This window comes from Myxocyprinus asiaticus, chromosome 37 (assembly GCF_019703515.2).
Source record: "Myxocyprinus asiaticus isolate MX2 ecotype Aquarium Trade chromosome 37, UBuf_Myxa_2, whole genome shotgun sequence".
In the NCBI taxonomy this organism is placed as follows: Eukaryota; Metazoa; Chordata; class Actinopteri; order Cypriniformes; family Catostomidae; genus Myxocyprinus; species Myxocyprinus asiaticus.
Window position 1 is genome coordinate 17109792 of NC_059380.1, and position 22684 is coordinate 17132475.

At 36.5% G+C, this 22684-nt stretch overlaps 2 protein-coding genes across 5 annotated transcripts; one reads left to right on the forward strand and one right to left on the reverse strand.

The window, feature by feature from the left end:
- Positions 1 to 1269: 1269 nt before the first annotated feature.
- On the forward strand, positions 1270 to 17498 carry LOC127428365 (trafficking kinesin-binding protein 1-like). Of its 4 annotated transcripts, none has more exons than XM_051676706.1 (15): positions 1270 to 1734; positions 5563 to 5639; positions 7538 to 7654; positions 8251 to 8342; positions 8446 to 8554; positions 8669 to 8747; positions 8843 to 8973; positions 9380 to 9454; positions 9625 to 9836; positions 9966 to 10181; positions 12602 to 12921; positions 13514 to 13708; positions 13992 to 14091; positions 14728 to 14777; positions 15604 to 15747. In XM_051676706.1, exons 1-14 carry the CDS (start codon positions 1587 to 1589, stop codon positions 14759 to 14761), a joined length of 1905 nt encoding a protein of 634 aa, XP_051532666.1. In that variant the 5' UTR covers positions 1270 to 1586; the 3' UTR covers positions 14762 to 14777; positions 15604 to 15747. The 4 variants fall into 4 exon arrangements, with proteins under 4 accessions (XP_051532666.1, XP_051532665.1, XP_051532664.1 ...); XM_051676705.1 differs by having other exon boundaries at positions 1272 to 1734; positions 13989 to 14091; XM_051676704.1 differs by lacking the exon at positions 14728 to 14777 and having other exon boundaries at positions 1277 to 1734; positions 15604 to 17498.
- Positions 17499 to 20576: 3078 nt separating this feature from the next.
- LOC127428378 (gastrin/cholecystokinin-like peptide) lies at positions 20577 to 21144 on the reverse strand. Its single transcript, XM_051676726.1, has 3 exons — positions 21129 to 21144; positions 20757 to 21008; positions 20577 to 20674 (listed from the first exon to the last, which is right to left on the reverse strand). Exons 2-3 carry the CDS (start codon positions 21004 to 21006, stop codon positions 20601 to 20603), a joined length of 324 nt encoding a protein of 107 aa, XP_051532686.1. The 5' UTR covers positions 21007 to 21008; positions 21129 to 21144; the 3' UTR covers positions 20577 to 20600.
- Positions 21145 to 22684: the final 1540 nt, after the last annotated feature.

Sequence of the window (22684 nt, forward strand, 5' to 3'; positions counted from 1 at the left end):
ATTGCATCATTGACTCTTCAAAACAGCTACTTTGACAAATAATCATTTGATAATGTCTAAATATGTATCCAAATGCATAACTTGTGATTAAAAAGTAGAATTACTACACAGTAGGTGGCTGCACAGAACACTGCAGCCATCTACTGGCTATTATTGTCATAACATGATTTTCATAATTCATGTTATTTTTCTTTTTACACCAGTTGGTAGCAATCTGCCCCAATAGATGACACATTCTCATATTTTCTTCTTGTTTTATCTTATGAAAGTGTAGGTTTTTACTGTTGCAAAGTTACATACATTTGCTTATTTGCATATGCAAATGAATGGCGAACTCGAGAAATGTATATGTAAATAATTTCTGAAAATCATAAAACCCCAAAAGAAGTGCATAATTGTATTGTTTTTACTTCAGGACAGAAGAAATGTTATTATGTCTTTAAAAAATAAAATAAAATACATCTCTGTATTTTACTGTATACTAAGAGTGTCTGCTTGTAACGAAGACTGTAGAAGGGTTAAATAAATGAATCTGATGAAACAGGAAAATCAACTTCTAGCTTTTGTCCAGGCTGGAAACGTGTTTGGTTACAACATGTTCATCAGTTAGAGATGGACTTGAGTGAGGTGTAGGACAAATTAGGACATTGTGATTTTTTTTGTGACTTCTGTAAGTAATGGTGATTTTTGTGAAGTTTCCTCACTCTGTGTGGTTCTTTTTAAACTCTCGTTTAAAATTATAATGATCTTAAAATTTAAATCACATTGAGATTAATCATCAAAACATCAAACAGAGATTTAAAGTATTATAGTATTATGCCATAAAATGTATATATAATACAAAATAATTAATCATAAATCTCACATTAGCTTATGTTCAAGATAATGTCACGAAACCATACTTTTTCTCAGCCAGTCATATTATTTCAAACATGTGCCACAACACATTGACGATGAGATTAAGAATAAAGGCTGAAATCAGTCACACACAAACATACATTCCTCCTGGACATGTGTCCATCTGTTTTGCTGCAGCAGTATTATGACATTAATCTGGAATGTACCATATTCTGTTTGAGCAGGGGGGTGATCTTTCTTTTTAGACTTTTTAGAATCAAATCAAAAGAATTCTCCCAGAATACTTAAGCTTAATATATATACACACCAAAAAAAAAATATATATATACACAAATCCATGTATCTCTCTGAAGTTTCCTTTAGCTTTTCTCCCCTCCCCTCATTTCATAGTTGCCCTTCTCTTGTGGCCCAGTGCAGCCAGGTGAGTCTGAGCTGCCATCAGGCATGAGTTGCATTGATACACACTCTCAGCAGAATCAATAACAACATCAGTATGCACACACTGGGAGCATACAGTTGTATGTATTAGTGTATCAAAAGCCTAGGGGAGAGTCTATGTGTTCTACAGACGGGTGGCTGGCAACACAAGCAGAGACAGATTCGGTATTGGTGTCATAAATCAGCTGTGCACAGACTGCAGAGAGAAACAAAGAGAGAGAGAGAGAGAGACAAACGGACAGACTGCATTGCACAGAAGACAGTGGGCAGAGCAGAACTGAAGTGCAGACATGGAAGAAGGGAATATGGAGGTGTGGAGCAGTTCGGGCATGGACGAGAGCGAGAGAGACAGCAGCACAAGCCATGATGAGGAATCTGAAGAAGCTGAGGAAGATGAGGAACCCAACTCTGGGGGACTGTGCAGAGAGCTGGTACAAGGTAACTGAAAGAGAAAGGTAGGGAGATAATTAGTGTGAGAGAAATGGAGGTGGTTCAGGTTCATTGGAGAGGAGTTAATTGTAGCAGTGAGCTAAAAGAAGGAATAATTGATGCAGAGGGTGTGAGGAGAGGGAGAGCCTGCCATGTGAAATGGAGAGATGAAGGTCATAATAACTGCAGAGGCTGGGAATGTAAGGCTTTTTTTGCAGAAGAGGAACTTGCTGGGGGTCTTGGCAACCTCAACTGCACTTGCATGCACAGCATGTCTATAACTACTGATTAACATCTGCAGAAAAAAAAAATGTCTCGCTCTGTGGACAGATTGTCGGTGCTGTTCCACCTTAAACATGGTTACAGTAGACTTGTACCTGTTTCATAATGATCAAGCAAGGTTCTGGAGTGACCAGTTGAGGTGACCTTGTTGATACACATCACTAAAGCTCTATGTGGAGTGTTCTTGGATAAATTTGAATTAAAGACATGAGGCTCTAGCCTCTGGACTACTCTGGTTTACTCTTGAAACTATATTTTTGCTGTATTGTGGTACTGCTAATATTGTTGGCTCCTGTGTGATAAATTGATAGTGCTCTTCCTGATTTTTAAGTCTCTTTGGATAAAGGTATCTACTAAATGATTAATGTAAATGTAAATTGCAGATATATTTCTGTTGTTTTATGTGGGCTAGATTAACCTACACCTTTGTTTGCATTATGCAGTTTCACTTTATGTGTTGTAAAGAAAGATCTTTTTAAGTATATAGTCTATGTCTTTTCTGTTCCTTTTTTATTTTGGGCTAAGTTAATTTACTCCTTTAAAAAAAAGCCCTAATATATTTCCACTGTAATGATTTTTGAAAGCGAAACATGTACTTAAAACTTGAATATTCCGGATTCAATACAAGTTAAGCTCATTCAACAGTATTTTTGCCAAAACGTTGATTACCACAAAATAAATAAATAAATAAATAAATAAATCTGGGTTACAGTGAGGCACTTACAATAGAAGTGAATGGGGCCAATTTTTGGAGGGTTGAAAGGCAGAAATGTGAAGCTTACAATGTTCTAAAAGCACTTACATTAATTATGCTGTTAAAACCTGTGTATTATCTGAGCTGTAAAGTTGTTTAAATCGTTTCTGCGGCCGTTTTAGGGTTTTTCGTTGTGATGGGAATGAAGTTGTAAAATTGAAATATCTTTACACAGAAAAGGTTAGTAAGTGATTTTATCAAACTAGAATCATGTTAACACACATATTGTTTACACATTTTGGTGAAACTGTGAGTATTTTAACGCTTACGGATTGGCCCCATTCACTTTCATTGTAAGTGCCTCACTGTAACCCAGATTTTTTCTTTTTCTTTTTCTTTTTTTTTTTTAAGAAAAGAAGGGACAAGTTGAAATTATTTTTTGTTGTAATCAATCAACATTATGCTACAAATGCTGTCGATTGAGCTTAACTTGTAGTGAACTTGAAATATTCCTGAAACATTGATTGATTGAAGGTAGGGATCATTTCCAACCATTTCAAAATGACGGGCTTAAATCACCATAATCTGTTTAGTTACATTAACCTGTATGCAGAGTTTCTTTTTCTAACCTAGTAGGCTCTGTCTTACTGTCCTTAATGTCTTTAATTCTGTCGGTGACGCAAATGACAGCAGAACTGAACTGCTTTCAACCGAAGATAGCAGATTTAGCAGAGGCTCAGTCACTGGCCAGGACATGTGGAAAACTGATTGAAATGTCAGCAACTAATGTCAATCATCACCTGGAATGCTTTAGAACAGGCTTTCATTATTTGAATATTTGCATCAAAGAGCTAATCCAGCCATTGGCAAAGAGGTGTGGATAGTTTTCCTCGCTACTTCAAAAGTTCATGTCTGTTTTGTTACCTTCTGTTTGCCTAACTGATTGCAAGGAGCTGTTTTTTCATGGCCTTGCCAAAGCACTGTTGTGATGTTCCCAATTTCTGCAGTGCATTTCAGGGTCTCTAGCGTAGAAGGTTAAAGCCTTAATTAATGTGGACTCTGCTGTTTGCAGTTTGCAGAGCTGTGAACTGCTTCCAATCTCTTATATTAGCAAAGTCAAAACATGCCTCATTCCAGTTGAAATATGATGTGCCTTAGGCAAAGGCAGGACGCTACCAAGTGCTGCTGTGTGTAGCTTTTTTTAATGTACTCCTTTAAACAAAGATTTACAGCTAAATATATCCTCCTCACAACCCATACACACAAATACCAACAACTATGTAATAGATTTTGAGATGATTATGCTTTGCAAGCATTACTTCAAGCAGGATTCAAGCAGGAACCCCCCCAGGAGTTCCTAATGGAACTGCAGGGTGTTCATGAGATTGTGAAAGAAATACCAATGGCAAATGAAATTTCTCGTAGTTCTCACTAGTCTTCAGCATCGCTAACCATAAACACTGTGCTTTTAGGACATTGTGTCAAGCTAAACGTAGTTTGAAACTTTGAAAAATGTGTCTCGAGCCTGTATTCTGCTGTGCTCGTTCTAGCTGTCTTTTGCATTGTTAATTGCCTTAAAGGAATATTCTGGGTTCAATACAAGTTGAGCTCAATCAACAGCATTTGTGGCATAATGTTGATTACCACACAAATTAATTTCAACTTGTCCATTCTTTTCTTTTAAAAAAGTAAAAATCTAGGTAACAGTGAGGCACTTACAATGGAAGTGAACAGAGCCAATTTTTAGGAGGGTTTAAAGCAGAAATGTGAAGCTTATAATTTTAGAAAAGCACTTACATGAATTCTTCTGTTAGAACTCATGTATTATTTAAGATGCAAAGTTGTTTAAATCGTAACTTTTACAGTTACTTTAGGGTTTTAAGGTTTGTTGACATTACATTGCCATGGCAACGAAGTAATAACTTTACACAGAAAAGGTTAGTATGTGATTTTATCACACAAAAATCATATTAACACACGTTGTTTATGTCCTGTGGCTATACTTTTGAAAAGGTGAGTATTTTAACTTTTAAAAATTGTTTCCCATTCACTTCCATTTTAATTTCCTCACTGTGACCCAGATTAACTTGTATTAGACCCAGATTATTCCTTTTATTACTTATACACACCATTTTTCATTTAAATAACTGCACCGCATAATAATTGCAAAATAATTTAATTAGTTAAATAGAACTAATAAAAATTTATAATTTTTAAAGCGTAAATTTATTCAATTTATTCAATTTAAATGATCAAAATGGAACACATACATGACCTTTTTAAAATAATGAAATGCCTCTAACTTGTGTTAATTATTTCCAAATAACAGAATGTGAAATGTTATGCATTTATACATAGGTTAGCACTACTTAAAATCTAAGGGCTAATTTAAAGTAAATAATTTAAGTCATATGGGTTCTGCTTGGAAACTCCAGACTTAAAAAAGTAAAATTGATGTCCATATTTTAGAGCAGCGATTTAATCCTGGTCTGGATCTCTGTCCAGGTAATAATACTCCTCCAGGAGATGTTTGTAAATGCAGGTCTGTGTGGTATTTATGTGGAGGGATGAGAATAAGAGAATTAACCCTTAATAAGGATCAAGCTAAGAGGCACTGGAAGTGCGCAAACGTCTATGTTTAACTGTCTCTTGGCTGGGTCACTTTGACTTTGCACAGTGCTGTGGAACACATGTCTGCACAGATCACACTCTTTAAGTAGGTTTTGATCCATCCAATATAAGTTTCCTTTGACACACGTGTCGTGACATTTTGCTGAAGTCTATATTTTTTGTTACATATTGTCTCTCTCCTCTGTTTCTTGCTTTCTCCCTCTCAATCTCTCTCTTTTTTCCCTCTGCAGTGCTGTGCGCAGAGAGAGTTGGTCAAATCACAAAGACATATCATGACATTGAGGCAGTTACACATTTGCTTGAGGAGGTGAGAGAGAGTATAGTTTTTATATCTATTTTATATTCAATTTGTCAATTTAGTTTAGTTTTCATTAATTTTCACACTTTGTCTGTTAGTTGTAATTTAGTTTTCATTGTCTCAGTGTTTTCTAGTTTCAGTTTAGCATTTACTATATAGGGTGAAGTAGGACAGTTAAGCTTGACCCCTATTTTAACCATATACACTACCGGTCAAAAGTTTTGAAACACTTACTCATTCTTTAAAAAAAAAAAAAAAAAAAAAAAATATATATATATATATATATATATATTTTTTTTATTTTTTTTTTTTTTCACATTTTAGAATAATAGTAAAGTCATCAAAACTATGGAATAAAATAAATGGAACTATGGGAATTATGTTGTGACTAAACAAAATCCAAAATAAATCAAAACTGTGTTATATTTAAGTAATCACCCTCTGCCTAGAATTTGCAGAAATGTACTCTTGACATTTTCTCAACCAACATCTTGAGGTATCACCCTGGGATGATTTTTAAACAGTATTGAAGGAGTTCCCTTCTATGTTGGGCACTTATTGGCTGCTTTTCTATATTATTTGGTCCAAGTCATCAATTTAAAAAACTTTATTTTTTTTCATTACATTTTAGTTTTTTAATGAAATAAATGAATATGGTGGCACAATTATATTTTTGTCTACAAAACTAATTTCAAATATTTAAGCATACGCCTTCAAGATCAAAAGATTTTTAAGATCATGAGAAACATTTCAGTCTGTTTCAAAACTTTTGACCTGTAGTGTATATTTCCTTAAATGGTTAAAAAATCATTACTAAACTTGGTAAAAGATGCTGGCTACCACCCCTGGAGTTCGCTAGCTCGCTAGTTCGAATCCCAGGGCGTGCTGAGTGACTCCAGCCAGGTCTCCTAAGCAACCAAATTGGCCCGGTTGCTAGGGAGGGTAGAGTCACAATGGGTAACCTCCTCGTGGTCGCTATAATGTGGTTCGTTCTCGGTGGGGCGCGTGGTGAGTTGAGCGTGGTTGCCGCGGTGGATGGCGTGAAGCCTCCACACGCGCTGTCTCCGTGGCAACGCGCTCAACAAGCCACGTGGTAAGATGCATGGGTTGACGGTCTCAGACGCGGAGGCAACTGGGATTCATCCTCCGCCACCGGACTGAGGCGGGAAAAAAAATCATTACTAAACTAATCTTTTAGAGGTAAATAATTAACTTTTTAAGTTTTAAATGAATGATTTTACATCATAATGCGACCGGTGGGAAAAGCAATGGTTAAGAAAATGACAGAAATTTGATAAAAAGTCAAAGTTGACTTAATGTTTGTAAATGTTAAATATGATGATTTATGATTTGAAATTGTGTGATAAACGTAAAAAATTAACTTGAAATAATTTGTAGATATTTTCTATACAATATTTTGTCCTCTGTTCCACTTTGCCAACACTGCCTGAAAAAACAAATCTGGGATTTGGTCAAAAGAGGGTCTCTAAAGGTTCCTCTTCCCAGTATTGAGCATTTCTTAATTTTTGCTTTTGACTAAGGTTGGAGACATCCTAAGCTTTCTTTAAAAGAAAATGTCAGACTATGTGGCATTTGGATCATAATTAAAAGTGGCAATAAAAGTAAAAATTTCAAAAGTGTCCCACTTTGCCCATATTCACCCTACTGTGTATAAAAAACTAAAACTAAATTCATTCAAGTTAATTTTTTCCCCATTTTGGAGTTATGAATAAGTATTTTAGTTTAGTTTCAGTTTTTACAGTCATTTCAGTTTTTATTTATATTTCAATTAAATATTTTTTTTTTAGTTTTCATCAACAATTATAACCCTGTAATCAATAAATAATTTTACCTCCAATGATGTTTCAAATAATTTATTAATAAATGTCCCACGTTTTTATCTGCAGAAAGAGCGGGATCTGGAATTGGCAGCCCGCATTGGCCAATCGCTTCTCAAGCAGAACAAAGACCTGACTGAACGAAACAAACTACTGGATGAACAGCTGGAAACTGCCGAGGAAGAGGTTAATCTGTGTTTAATGTGAAAATAAAATGAGAAATCATAAATATTGTAAAACGGACAGCTCAGACTCTGAATTCTGTTTGGATTAGTCACGATCAACATTGTTGTAAAATGAATATAAATGCACACCTGTGAACACAAATTCTGGAAGATTTGGAAGGAAAAACTTTTCTTATTACGAAAGAAAAATATATATTTTTAATTCTGATTATTATTAATAATAAAATATACTGAAAATCAGTATATTTTATCATATTGCTGTTGCCACTATTTTATAAAAGCAACAAGCTACTTAAGTCAGTGTGTAAAAAATTTAGCATGATAAGGGGCGTTCACACCAAACTGGAGTACAATGGCATTCTGCACTTGTAATACACAGACACATATATGTACTGTAGCTGTAGTCCTTTTTTGTGTTGTCTGCCAGCACAGCGTATTGAATTAAAATGCTTGTATGTTTTATAAATTGCAAAAAGTGTTTAATGACATTTTCCAAAAGTTGTTTTAATAGATTATAACATTAATCCCATGATGTTATAAATGTTGATGCACTTTCTGTTATATTTTAACCACTTGATCCTGGTTCTCTTTTTACAGATTGCACAGCTGCGTCATGAGCTCTCCATGAGAGATGATCTCCTGCACTTTTATGCCAGCACTGAAGAGATAGAACATGCAACAGAATCACTGTGAGTATACACACACACACACACACACACACACACACACACGCACGCAGAGTGATCAAGGACTTGATTCTGTAATATTCATAAGTTTTTGATCTTCCTTCAGGCTTAAACGGAATGATTCGTCCTTATCTCTCAGTCACTACGTCAATTATGACTTCCTGCAGCAAAAACTCAAGGGTTTGGAGGATGAGAACTTCAAATTGCGCTCAGAGGTGTGCTGAAACACATGCACATACACACAATGTTGGAAAAACATCAAATAGCTGCTTGTGAATTGTGAGTACGGACATAGATATGTGTTTTCATACCCATCATTCTTCTCTCAGGCTAACGAGCTAACATTTGAGACCAACCATTATGAGGAACAAGAGCAGCAGCTTATGATGGTGTGTGTGGATGAACTCAGTAAGTACACAGCATTATCCACAATTACCAGCTATCACATTGAAGTTTTCTTGATAACAGAGTGAAGTTTCGTCTCTTTTTGCCTCTCTCTCCAGCAACGGCAAATAAACAGGTCAGATCTCTGTCGGAGGAGCTGGCCCGGAGGGTGGAAGATTCTCTAAGACAACAAGAGGAGATTAGCACTCTTCTGGGACAAATTGTTGACCTAGAGCAGCGTTGCAAAGGGGTTAGAGACACACACACACACACACACACACACACACACACACACACACACACACACACTTCACTATATTAGTGAGGAATTGTCATACATTTTTAGATAACATAGGTTAGTTTATGGTGAGATTTACTGATACAGAGGTCATGATATATGCTAAATCTCAACCCTGCCATACCCTTAAACCTAATCCTTACAAAACCTCTAGATATCAGTAGATTTCAAGTAAAGGATGATTTGGCCATTTCATGAGCCTTTTTAAATAGCGAGGACCACTTCAAGTGTCCTCACAAGTCGGTTTTCGGCAAGTTTTACTATATTAGTCACTATATTAGTATAGCCTAGCCTGTACACACATTTCCCTTGCATATCACTTAGAGACTAAACATCCATAAATCTTGTTTTACCTCAGCTCACTGCTGAGAACGAGGAGTTGACACAACATCTGGGTGCCTCACAGGAAACCCAGTCACAGCTTAAAACAGAGGTATGAAACTCACAACATGGAACATGCACAAGCTGTATAAATAAACACTTAAACATTTTACTGCTTTACTGGCTCTTTTCACTATCACTATTATCATGTTTCCAGTGTATTAAATCATTTAATTGATTAGATACTTGAAACCTCTGCTCTCCGTCTCCCTCTGGTGGTAGCTGAAGGAACTGCGGGAGCGGTACTCGGAATGTGAGGACATGCTACACGAAGCCCAAGAGGACATAAAGAACCTGCGCAATAAGAGTCTCCCCAACAGCACAGTCCAGCGTTATAGCACCCTAGCCGCCGTCTTCCCAATGGACTCACTCGCCGCTGAGATCGAAGGAACTTTCCGGAAAGGCCTAGACAGCCCTGCACCCACTGAATACAAGTTAGTCATAACCTGAGTACAAGTAGCAGCTAATTATGCTTATTATCTATATAAAATAGCAGGATAACATAAATGTTGAGAAACATTGGACTTTGATGTGATGTTATTCTTTTGTATGTGCCACCACAGGAATCACCCATTGCGTGTGTTTGAGACAGTGAAGGTAGCCAATCAGGTGGCTCGGCTGCGCTCCCAAAGCCACTCTCCCCAGGTTCCAGGTTCGAGCCCTGGGTCATTACGCTCCAGTCGTATCAGTACTCCACGTACCAGTTATTACGAATCAGACTCTGCAAGCTTCAGCTTGGAGGACAAGCACTCTCCCCCAACACACACACAGGAAGATGGGTCAGTGTGTGTGTGTGTGTGTGTGTGTGTGTGTGTGTGTGTGTGTGTATACATAGCTATAGTTTGGGAAACATTTATCCTAAATCTGACAAAACTTCCCTTTGGGAACATTTAGGGATGTCCCCAATTGGCAAAATGATTCATAAATAAAGCAAATGCTATTTATTTTATGCCTGTTGATGTTCATTGACCCCACCCATGGGTTTGACTTTATATATATATATATATAAATATACTTTTTTTTTTTTTTTTTTTTTTTTTTTGGTCAAAGTCCCTAAATGACTGTAACTACTAAAATAAATTGTTAAATTACACATTTGATTAAAAACTGTGGAGACTGTGAATCAGAATCAAGGCAAACTTTTACTATGACTTGAAGCAATACAAAAATTAATTAACGTTCAGTTATTAGCTTTAATTTACCTCGGAGCAAATGAAGGTGTCATTGCAGATGATATATGTTCATTTGGGAATAAGGGCTGGCACAGTTTAATCCATAACATGCTCTCCTCCAGGTCTATTTAAAGATTATTTAAAAAAAGAAATAAAAACACTGCGTGTATCCTCTCTCACTTTGCAGCAAATTTGCCTCTCTTTATTTTCACATGCAAATGAGCTTGTGATTCGCCGCAAATGTTTGCCAGAAGTTTGCAGCACTTCAACGGTAGTGGTGAACCTCCAGCAAACCTTTGGCAACAATGGAGAATTTGTCGCAAGTTTGCCGTAAAGCTCATTTGCATGTGAAAATTCTCTTTGGCGAAATTGCGGCAAGTTTGCGGCAAATTTGCAGTGAACTCTCAATTTTTGTAAGGGTGGGTAACTCGTGTCACTATTACAAATGTACAACGTTCTTTACATTTTTGGATTATTTTTATAAAATCCCTCTTAAAAGTACTCAAACACACATTACCTCCATAGGCTGTCACTGGAATATAGCAAACGCATGTCAGAGGAATGATGGCAGGCCAACAGTTGCTAAGACAGGATTGGTCAGAAGCGCTTTTAAGGCGGGGTTTAGCGAAGGGTCAATTCAAACTCCAATTGTCAGAAATTTAAATGGAAACAAACCCATAAAAGGCCTTTGATCTGCTATAAGTTGCTCTCTTTCTCTCTCTCTCTCTATCTAACGGTTTGTCTGACTATCTATAGTCTTTATTTACAGAAGCGGCATCTTTGATTTTTGATTTTAACAGGAATGAAAACAAGGCTGTGAGGGATTGACTTAGAATATCTTCAGTGGCACGCACGGTATAAAGCTGTATAAAGCTCCTAGATCACATCTGATTTTTCACAACTCATGTTGTCTGGAGTTTTTTATCTGCTGAATGTTCTTGGAAAGAGATTTTTTCAATATTTTTTCCACGGATCGATCCAAAAACACTTCAAACTTTGGTACAGCCCATGGTACGTCTACCCCTCACAGCCTTGTTGTCACTCATGTCAAAAAAATCAAAGATGGGGGGACCTGGGTAGTTCAGCAAGTAAAGACGCTGACTACCACCCCTGAAGTTCACGAGTTCGAATCCCAGGGCATGCTGAGTGACTCCAGCCAGGTCTCCTAAGCAACCAAATTGGCCTGGTTGCTAGGGAGTGTAGATGCACATGGGGTAACCTCCTCATGGTCGCTATAATGTGGTTTGTTCTCGGTGGGGCGCGTGGTGAGTTGTGCGTGGATGCCGCGGTGGATGTCATGAAGCCTCCACACGCGCTATGTCTCCGCGGTAACGCGCTCAACAAGCCACGTGATCAGATGCGTGGATTGACGGTCTCAGATGTGGAGGCAACTGAGATTCGTCCTCCGTCACCCGGATTGAGGCGAGTCACTACGCCACCACAAGGACTTAGAGCGCATTGGGAATTGGGCATTCCAAATTGGGGAGAAAAAGGGGAGAAAAAAAAATCAAAGATGGCGCTGCTGCGAATAAGGTCTATTTGACTGTCTGGCTTACTGTTTTTTTTTTTTTGTTTTGTTTTTTTGCTTGCTATCTGTTTGTCTTACTGTAATGTCTGTATAACCATCAAACTTAAAATTCTAAAAACTAGTTTAAACTTTCAGACAAGCCTTGTTCAAGCTAACATATTTTTTGTTTTTATAAAACTTTACCTATCTAGTTATAATTAGCTTCCTATAATAACAATAGGAGTCCTTGGTGTGTCCCAATTTAAATAGCCAATCAACCGTGTATGTACAGTATTTCCCCACACAGCAGTATACTGTATATTGTCGTGTGAATATCTGTGTACACATCAGTTGAGATATTTAAGTGTTTGCAGTTTGTAAAGTTTGTTTTGATGTTTATTTATTTATTTATTTATTTACTATTTTGAAGATTATACTGCACAGATTTGATCAGATCTATTATTAGAAGATTAGAAGTCCATCCATTAATTCTGAATAATAACACATATTTCCTGCATAGGTTGCTGGAGTCTAAGCGTTTGGGTCAGCCAGGTACACCAGGTGGGCAGGATTTAGAGGCAGCGCTCCGGTCTCTCTCAGAACGTCAGGAGAGTCATTCATCAGAGCGTCCATTCTTCGAGGTGGAGAGAGAGAGGAAACTGCGTGCCCTGCAGAATGGAAGCAGCGGTAGTGGCGGTGGGTCCAGTGGCTTCCTGACACCCAATGACAGCGTTGTATCCACTGGAACAAACTATTCTGGAACCTCCACACATTCCTCAGGCACAGGCTCGTCTCGCTCCTACCTACCCGAACGTCTGCAGATAGTTAAACCACTGGAGGGTGAGGAGACATATACACATATAGCTTAAATACAAGCTTTTCCAAATTTGGGGGGTGATGTTAGTTTTTAAGCCATCAGACATGCAATTTGTACCTGACAGACAATTAAAGGTGCTATAAGTGTTTGATTGTTTTTAAAGACATGCAGGAAACGTCCTTATTACCTGTCAGATAACACTGAAATTGGTGCCATTAAAATATCACACCTATCTCTGTGACAGCGCTAGGCTCTGGAAACTGCTGGAAACTTTGTTTAGCCAATCAGAAGACTTGTCTAACTCTTGGGAAGTCTAATTAAAAAGCTAAATCTTGTGGAAGTTCTAGAACGGCTAACCCTATTGCTTACAGCACATTTCAATGGGTGTAAAAATTCCTCAGACTTGAAGGGCCATATTATGATATCATAGAGACTTGGGGAGGGACTCTTTTGATTTGGGTCTGTAATAAAACACCAAGAACATTCTTGTAATTGCATAGCAATCACCCAAGATCATCATGTTGGCAAGTTTTTTGCACAGGCAAGCACAGATTTTGTTGTTGTTTGTTTTTCCGGAAAACATAAAAATCTAGTTAATCTTGCCATTGTCCCTAGGCTCAGTCACTCTGCACCAATGGCAGCAACTGGCTAAGCCCAATCTTGGGGGCATCCTTCACCCAAGGCCTGGAGTCCTCACCAAAGACTTCAGGGAGCTAGATGTGGATTTTCAGCATGTTTACAGCCTTAATGACCTGGAAGAGGATGAGCCTGACATGTCCAAATTCCCCAACCTCCTGCATGGCTCTGTTGGTAAGAGCCCTGTTACCTAATGTAGGATTCACATTCATTTGTTAGATTTTTGGGGGAGTTACAGGAATTACAGGAATAGATTTTTTTTTTTTTTTTTTTTTTTGATACAGTCAAGACACCAAAAAGTTTTGCAAAAAGTATATTTTTTTCGCCTTCTCCATGCTATTCATCTGTTTGTGATGCATAGTTTTGATCCACCCTGCCTGTAGTGTAGTGCTCTGGATAACTGTCATGCATAGCTTAGTTTTAGCATGTGTTTGTGTGTTTCCTCACATCAAAGCAGTCACTTCATCTGGGCCTAACCTCCCTAAGACCACTCCCACACACCCGAATACTAGCTGTCAGATCCTCCATCCCTCTGTCCTCTTGTCCTCCTCCACCAGGTAAGACATGATCACACTGTTTATCACACAGTGGTTATTTTAGGATGTTCATCCATCAAAATGCTCTTGCTCTTACTGCCTTTGGAAAAATTAATGGGAAAATTAACCCCATTGTCTTATATTAATGCATATTGCATTAATATAAGACAATGGGGTTAATTTTCCCATTTAAAGACAATTATGAGGCAGTTGGTTGAAGATCAGGAACAAATTTCTGGGTCAGTTTTCACCCCAATATCAAGTGAAAAATAAGAAATTATATTTTGAATGCAGAAAATGAAGTTCAGTATCATTAAGAATTTTTTGACAGACATTTCTTGACAGTTTAACCCACACACTGAACAAAAATGCTTGTGTGTAAAAAAAACATAGATGGTGTTGTCTTTGTATAAACTATACATCCTTAACTAAATTTCTATACACATTGCACAAAATAAAAAAAAGAATATATATTTTTTTAAATTATTATTATTATTTTAGGAGCCCTGGTAATGTGCTATTATTTACTTTAACATTAGATAAGAAATGTCTTTTTGGATTCAAATACATAGTCTTCTACCTTTTTATTTCTTATTAATATTAATATTATATTTATATTATTTATATTATATATTTACCTCCTTCCCTTTGAAACAGGAAGCGTTGGAACCGGCTCTTTTTACAGTTATAATACCATACTCCTTAAAGTAAGAAGTGTCAGGCATGATTTTCTTGAACACTTTACTAGGATCATCTCAGAACCATGAAATCTAACTACTAACTCACTTTCTCTTTAACCTTAGGCTTCATTCGTTTTATTAGTAATTCCATTTTCTTTCCTGTACAGTTATACAGTGGGGTCCAAAAGTCTGAGACCACTAGTGATGCTTTTATCTATTTTGCATTCTTTTCTAATTTAATGCATCATTTTCCAGGAATTTTTTTTTAAAATTTTATCAGCATAATAATTTGAGTGAAAAGGATGGACAAAAATGGCAGTTTTTGTTTGTGCAAAACCTGATGATCCATGTTATCCCAGCATGATTTCAGAATGTTCCAAAGAGCATGTGGGCTTCAACAGAAAAAAGGAAATCTGATCTTTTGTACAAATATATTTTTGAATCCTCAAAAGAAAATGAAATGCAGCCTCAGACATTTGGAACCCATTGTTAGTTTAGGTCAAGTATATGGGCCCTGTGATGCGTTATACTGTACATTGCTTGCACACCTGTAATATGTAACACCTGTTTGCTGAGATCATGTTTTATTTGAGATGAATGAATTTACTCACTGTAGACTGTGCATGTTAACTTACATTAAACTCCTTCTCAGGTTGCTCAACCTGTGCAGGTTTCATTTTCATTTATTCATTAGCATGATAAGATATTGTAACCGTTTCTAACCGAAAAGACTGGATGGTTTACTCACTCTTGTGTTCTGCCCAGTTTGTTTCTGATGTGATCTTATGTGATTGGCCAAGTCTTTCCATGGAGCATTTAACAGCCTTATGCTTTCCCCCGTTTGTTTCCCCAGCCTTCGGCCTCGCAGTGCATCCGCTTGTGGGAGCGGTGAGCACGTGAGAATTTCATCAGGCCTCCAGAGCATCTCTGCTTCCTCTGCACATTTCCATCTGACCTCAAACCCCTCATCTCTTGGGCTTCTACAACTGGTTTCAGAGCATGGCATCTCAGCCGCAACCCATCCCAGCTCCTCTATCCATAATAGAGCCATTAACACCCTCAGTACTGCCTCAGGGGAAAGACAGCGTGATTTTGGTGGAAGTGAACAAGGAGGCAGAGGACAGGAACGACAGAAAAACATTTTCAGTGTCAATCTTGTGGAAAAGCTCAGAAGCTTGGGCTTGTATAAAGTGGTTGAGAGAGGCTTGGTGGATTCTAGGGGAAAAGAGAAGACAGACTCAAATACCAGTCCCACATGAAACACAGAGCTGTTCACTGTGCCATTTTGCGCATCGTTCTCCTTTTGGCACGCAACTTATCTTCCCCAATTTTTTATGGGGCCTTATTGAAAGACATATCGGGTTTGTATTTCTGTGGTGATTGTTGCCTGTGTTAGCATTTGAAAGGATGGTCTCTTATGTGGCACTGGGAATTGTATCTACAGACTGCACTTGAAAAGACTTTTCTTCATGAAAGGTCAAATACATCTAGGTTTTTTTTTTTTTATCATTGTAGCAATAGCGTGTTTTGAACACTCTTCAGAAGGGAATAGCTGTACATTTGTTGACTTTTTTTTAACATGTCTAATCTTGTAAAGAATTTGTCCATCACCATCAGTCTTGGAATCACAGTTTTTTTAATACGAGTAGAAAATGTTCTTTTGTAGTAGCACTACAGGAACATGCACTATATGGCATCCATTAGCTTGCTGGCAACCAAGCAACAGAAGTGTCAGTGGTGCGTCCCGCTCTCTAAAGAAAATACACATGTCGTTGATAGCACTTTTCTGGGCATTGAATTCCTCCTTTCCACCAGATTATTCCTAGAGAATGCTTGGTATGTTATGGGTTCTGTACCTGTTATGCTATATAAATCTAGTGTATAAAATGTGATGCCTCATTTTACAGTCTTGCTGAGCGAAAATAAGTAAATGTACACTTATGATCATGTTGTGCTCATTTCTGAATTTTTACTGTGCTAAAATTCAAGAACACCTCATGTGATGACACATTGCGCGCGCGCGCACACACACACGTATGTACTGTATGTAAACCAACTTGAATATCACAGACACACTTTTTTCACCCAATTATAAAGTTTGTAGTGTATATGATTGTGTTTCAAGAATCAGGGATGCAGTAATTTAAAGTAAATATAGTGATAAAGTTTTATCTGCAGTTAAGTGGCCTATAGCCATGAGCAGTAAGCACAATCCGTGAAACATAATATGTATGTAGGGTCTTCATTGGCAGAATCTAAGTCACTGGATACTGGAACTATAGGGCATATTGTTCAATGATCACAGCTTTTATTATTCTTTTCAGACCATTCTAATCAAGTTCATTGTGTGCATTTGTGTCTGTCAACCAAACTCATACTCATGGGCTATACTTTAATGAGCAGTGACATGGTAATATGAGGTGAAAGTTGAATGTGTGTGTGGAGAAGTTCTTGTTTGCAAGTTTATTTAACAACAAAAATTATATATTTAAAAAAACAAAGTCCTGAAATATCACTCACTACAATATGCAATCCCTGGTAGAATATGTAAAGAATTGATGATTAACACAAATATGAGAAGCTAAATATTGAGTAATGATTTTATTTTCACATTTGAACAATGTTTAGATACTCTTGTCTCACAATGAAATGGACAAGCCCTGGAGCTCACTGTATCTAATGTAAAGTGTTTTGCGCACTGTAAACTGTAAACACATTGTGCTATATGGGAATAAAGATTTCAATGTATTTCCACCTGTTTTTTAATACCAGAGAGTATTTCTGAAAGTCTGGTAAATTAATATACAGTATACAGTATATAATTTATTAAATTACAACACAAGATTAGCCTTTTTATTTAAAAGTTTAAAAGGTCATGTCCTGACCAAATGCAAACACACACAAAAAAATGAAATTATTACATAAAATCATTTAGTTATACAACTTCTATACAGAGCATGTTTTCAGTTATATTTATATATGCAGGGTTGGGGAGTAACAGAATACATGTAACTGGAATACGTATTTAAAATACTAAATATAAGTAACTGTATTCCACTATAGTTACAGTTTAAATAATTGGTAATTAGAATACAGTTACATTCAAAAATTATTTTGATTACTGAAGAGATTACTTTGCATTTTATTGTCATTTGTTTCATTTAATATTTAGTCCTTTCAGATGGAAAACATTTATACATATATATGATGCGATCCAAAGTGCATTTGAACAGCGGTGAAACACTTTCTTATGATGTGTTACATTCATACGAGCAGACAGAGAAGAAAGTTTGAAGTTTGGAGCAGAAGAAATAGAAATAAACCTTGTGTAAATTGTCAGCTTTACACAAAGCTAAAATGCTATTTCTAGCCATTTTACATGTACATGTTATCAGGAACGATCATATTTTTTTTATCAAGAAAATTCTCGTTAGATCATAATTTATTTTTTTCTAGTAAGACCTTTGATATTAGGGCAAAAATCTTATTCTTGATAATTTTTTTATTGTTTTCCTGTAAAAATATCTAAAAATCCTTAAAACAAGATCAGTTTGATGTATCTTGTTTTAGAAACAACACTGCATAAGATATTTAGGTTTTTCAGAGAATGTATTTTTAACATGTATATTTTGTCTTACTGTACTGGCAGAGTTTTTATATTCAAAACAAGTGAAAAAATCTACCAGTCCTGAAGAAGTAATCCAAAATATTTAGAATACATTACTGACCTTGAGTAATCTAACAGAATACAAATTACATTTTATAGCATGTATTCTGTAATCTGTAGTGGAATACATTTAAAAAGTAACCCTCCCAACCCTGTATATATATATATATTTGTAGGCCTTAAGTTACTAAACATGTCTTGGAGGTGTAATTGGCCATGCAGAGATTGTACAGTAAAACGTTTCATTAAAAGTCTGTTATTCTTGAAAAACTAAAAATGTTGGCGTAAGTAGTTTGGAATAATCCTTTAAAAAAATAAGCAATTTTGTTTTAAAATATACATTTTTGAAAAACTTTTGTCTGCCTAATCAGTCAGTGTGGCGTAGGCCACATGCAATTAGCCTTTTTTTGTGTGTGACAAGAAAATCATAAAACAGAGATGATCCCTTTAGACCATCAAGACTGTGCATGTGTTGAGGTTTTTTTTTTTTTTTGTAGAAAAACCACAAATATTTTGACCTTTTTATAAGGCACTTTCTGTTCAGGTGAAACAGAAACTGAATATACTGTACTAGTTTTGGCTCTTCTCCCTCTACCAATAAAAGGTTATTTTCGACCCAACCCTGAAATCTGATAAAATAATTACACCCAAATCTGCTTTATATCCTCTCGCTTGGATTATTTTAACTCCCTTTATTTGTCACCATCCAGAATGCAGCTGTCAGGCTTAAAAAAAATAGAAAGAGGGACAATATTACACCAGTCTTGATGTCTATCCACTGGCTTCCAGTCCAGTGCAAAATTGAGTTTAAAGGTGCTATTGTTTGTTTTCAAGTCAACCTGTGTGTGTGTGTGTGTGTGTGTGTGTGTGTGTGTGTGTGTGTGTATACTACATTGTGGGGACCAAATGTCTCCACGAGGATAGTAAAACCTGAGATCACCTACCTTGTGGGGCCCAGCCAGCAGTCCCCACAAGAGAAATGGCTTATTAAACATACTAAACAATGTTTTTTTGAAAATGTAAAAATACAAAAAGTTTTCTGTGAGGGTTAGGTTTAGGGGTAGGGTTAGGGTTAGAGGATAGAAATTATCGTTAGATCTGTATAAAATCCATAAAATGCATGGAAGTCTATGGAGAGTTCCCACAATGATATAAAAACAAGTTTGTGTGTGTGTGTGTCAAGAGCGCATACATATCTGTGTTGTACTTCACATGTGCTTCTTCTTTTATAAGGTACAGCAGAAAAATTAGCTTTTTCTGGTCACAAAATGTATCAGGATTGGAAAAAAATAGAAATTTCTTTTTATGCAACAACATAACTCTGAGAAAATAAATGATAACAAAAGGTTGTTTTGATTAAAATTCAGTTTTTATAAAAAGGTGGTGAGGGGGCATTTTACCCCAAGTGTAGGGTAAAAGGCCCCCTTCTCACTTGGGGTAAAAGGCCCCTCGCCACCTTTTAATAAAAACTGAATCTTAATCAAAACAACCTTTGGATTTTTTTTTTTTTTTTGTGATATCCTGTGATATACTGTAGGGGCAAATAATTTCGAGACAGCAAGATGCTTTTTTAAGTAACAAATTAAGATAATGCTTATTTAAAATAACTACTTTAGAAAAGGATTAACCATTTCCTGTTAATTTCAAACACAATTGGCATTTCAAGACATTGCAAGTATCCTATAAAAAAAATTAATCTCAATTGTGATAGAATCAGTCAGTCTAATCCCAGTTTAAAATGTTTTTTAAAACAAATTAATTCCCCTCACTTAAGAAAAACAATGTGTTTTATAGGGAGTTTTAGCCCCTGCAAAGGGGGGCTTTTTTTTTTTTTTTTTTTTTAGCCCTGTTCTACACTATGATTTTCTTATTCATATATGTCATTTCATATATGCATTTGACTTACTTTTCATTTTATATTCTTATACTGTTTAATTTATGATAGCACTTTAAAAAAACATTAAAACTACTTGTTTTATATATATATATATATATATTGGTTTAAAAACAACAGCAGATAATTTCTATCATTTTCAGGATACACTTTCTCGCAAGATTGACATTAGTAGCCTATTATAGTGTCCTAAATTGTCACTAAACCACCAAGACACGAACAAATAAACTTGCATTTAAATTTCTTTATTGACAAAGAACAGAGTGCTTAGTTTTCATGACTTTGCAGGTCAGTCTGTACTCCGCCGGCCAAAATCTACCCAGCCTTGATAATCTGTAACGCAGTCGTCTCGGTGAATGATTTCTGCCAAAGACACGAAGAACAGCTAAGTAAGACTGAGACGCTTCGTTTCCTCTACAGTGTTTCTATTTTCAGAGGCACGCACCTGACAGTGCCTGTAAGATCTGCCGGGACATGAACTCGCGCTGATCCTCTGGTAAAGACGCGAAACGCCTTAACCTCGCGGCGCGGGACTGCAGTCTCTCAGTCCCCGTGGCGCTCTCACGTGTCTCGGGTATTCCTCTCTCCTCCCGTTCAGTCGCATCTGTGCGTCCAGGTGTTTCCTCTGACAGAGGCGAGGCCACACATGCCACCGCCAGCATCGTTATGACAGTAAAAGCAATACATTTGTCCATTTCTGTAAAAAACAACTGCAAGTGAAGCAGCAGTATCAGTTGTATCTCAGTTAACCTATTTTCAGAAAGACAGTCTATATGTAATTAATAAATATTAAATTATAAGAAAATCAACGATTTACCTGAATAGTGCCGACTCCGAGCCAGAAAGCAATTGCTATTGACAGGGTTACTCCTGATTTGTAATCCTGCGTTGTTCAGTCCCTTTATATTTCATCTCTCAGATAAAAATGTACAGTGTTAATCAATAGATTCAGATTATTATTATTCAGAGGGGGAAAGTTTCAACAGAACACGTCAGACATGCCAGTAAACTGAACACGACCTGGGAAATTCGATCATCTTAATGAGAATTTATCTATAAGCAAACATTACAGGACCAAATGATCGAAAACGTGGCGGCACTTACTGTGTGACCTTATTCACATTAGCGCCATCTTTGATTTTTAATGGGAATGACCTGGTGATAGACAAACCATTTCTTCAATGGCACGAACAGTATAAAGCTCCTACATCACATCTGATTTTCCACAACTCGTGTTGTCTGGAGTTCTTTGTATAGGCTACTGAATGTTCTTGGACAGATATTTTATCAATGTTTTGTCCGTGGAACGATCCAGAAACACTTTAAACTGCAGTACAGCCCACTGAATAGACTGTAAGTGCATCCCTCACAGCCTCGTTGTCATTTCCATTAAAAATCAAAGATGGCGCTAGCGTGAATAAGGTCTCAAATCAAATCAAATCACTTTATTGTCACACAGCCATATACACAAGTGCAATGGTGTGTGAAATTCTTGGGTGCAGTTCCGATCAACATAGCAGTCGTGACAGTGATGAGACATATACCAATTTACAATAACATCAAATTAACACAACACAATTTAAACGTCTGATATACACATAATTACACACAACAATATACAAATAATAACATACACTGTACAGTATACAATACGCACTATATAGATACACATTATTCAATAAAAATAAAAAATAAAAATAAAAATATATAAAAAAAGAATATATAGTAGTATATATAGAATGTACAGTATTGTACTGTATTGACATTCAGGCTGTCGGTTGATAGTCAGTTGTTAAGAGAGAATATAATATAATAATAATATAATTTATGACAGTCCGGTGTGAGATATAAAAGTAATAAAGTGCAGTCCTGATGTATTTTGATCGTGGGAGATCAAGAGTTCAGAAGTCTGATTGCTTGGGGGAAGAAGCTGTCATGGAGTCGGCTGGTGCGGGTCCTGATGCTGCGATACCATCTACATACCCTATATATTATTTTCCATGTCATCCAAAGGAAAGCACATTATTTCATTGAACTAATTGGCAGTATGGTTTATGAGGTGCCATAAAATGTAATAACATTTTTAAAATCGTCTTATTGATAAAAATGTACGGATGGAGAAAAGCTGTGACGTGCTTTTCATTTTTATAGTGGTTGAAGAATCGGTCGCTTCCCCTCAGGATCATTAGATTTATGTACCTAAAGATTTTACACTGAGTTAATGCTTTCATTTGGATCTGAAGTCAACAAACAATTGGCAATTCACCATTCAATACTTTAAATACACTGAGATATAGGACCTATGACGTGAGATGGTGCAGAATTAAATGTCTGCATGTTCCCTTTCTTTCTTTCTTTCTGCACCAATCCAAA

Bases quoted from the DNA above. Each gene is read 5' to 3' on its own strand.
- LOC127428365 (XM_051676703.1), top strand. From the start codon at position 1,587: ATGGAAGAAGGGAATATGGAGGTGTGGAGCAGTTCGGGCATGGACGAG. The intron at 5,640-7,537 runs GTGAGAGAGAGT...TTTTATCTGCAG, and splicing joins TTACACATTTGCTTGAGGAG to AAAGAGCGGGATCTGGAATT. The intron at 9,837-9,965 runs GTTAGTCATAAC...GTGCCACCACAG, and splicing joins CCTGCACCCACTGAATACAA to GAATCACCCATTGCGTGTGT.
- LOC127428378 (XM_051676726.1), bottom strand. From the start codon at position 21,006: ATGGACAAATGTATTGCTTTTACTGTCATAACGATGCTGGCGGTGGCA. The intron at 20,675-20,756 runs GTGCGTGCCTCT...TGTCTTTGGCAG, and splicing joins GATCTTACAGGCACTGTCAG to AAATCATTCACCGAGACGAC.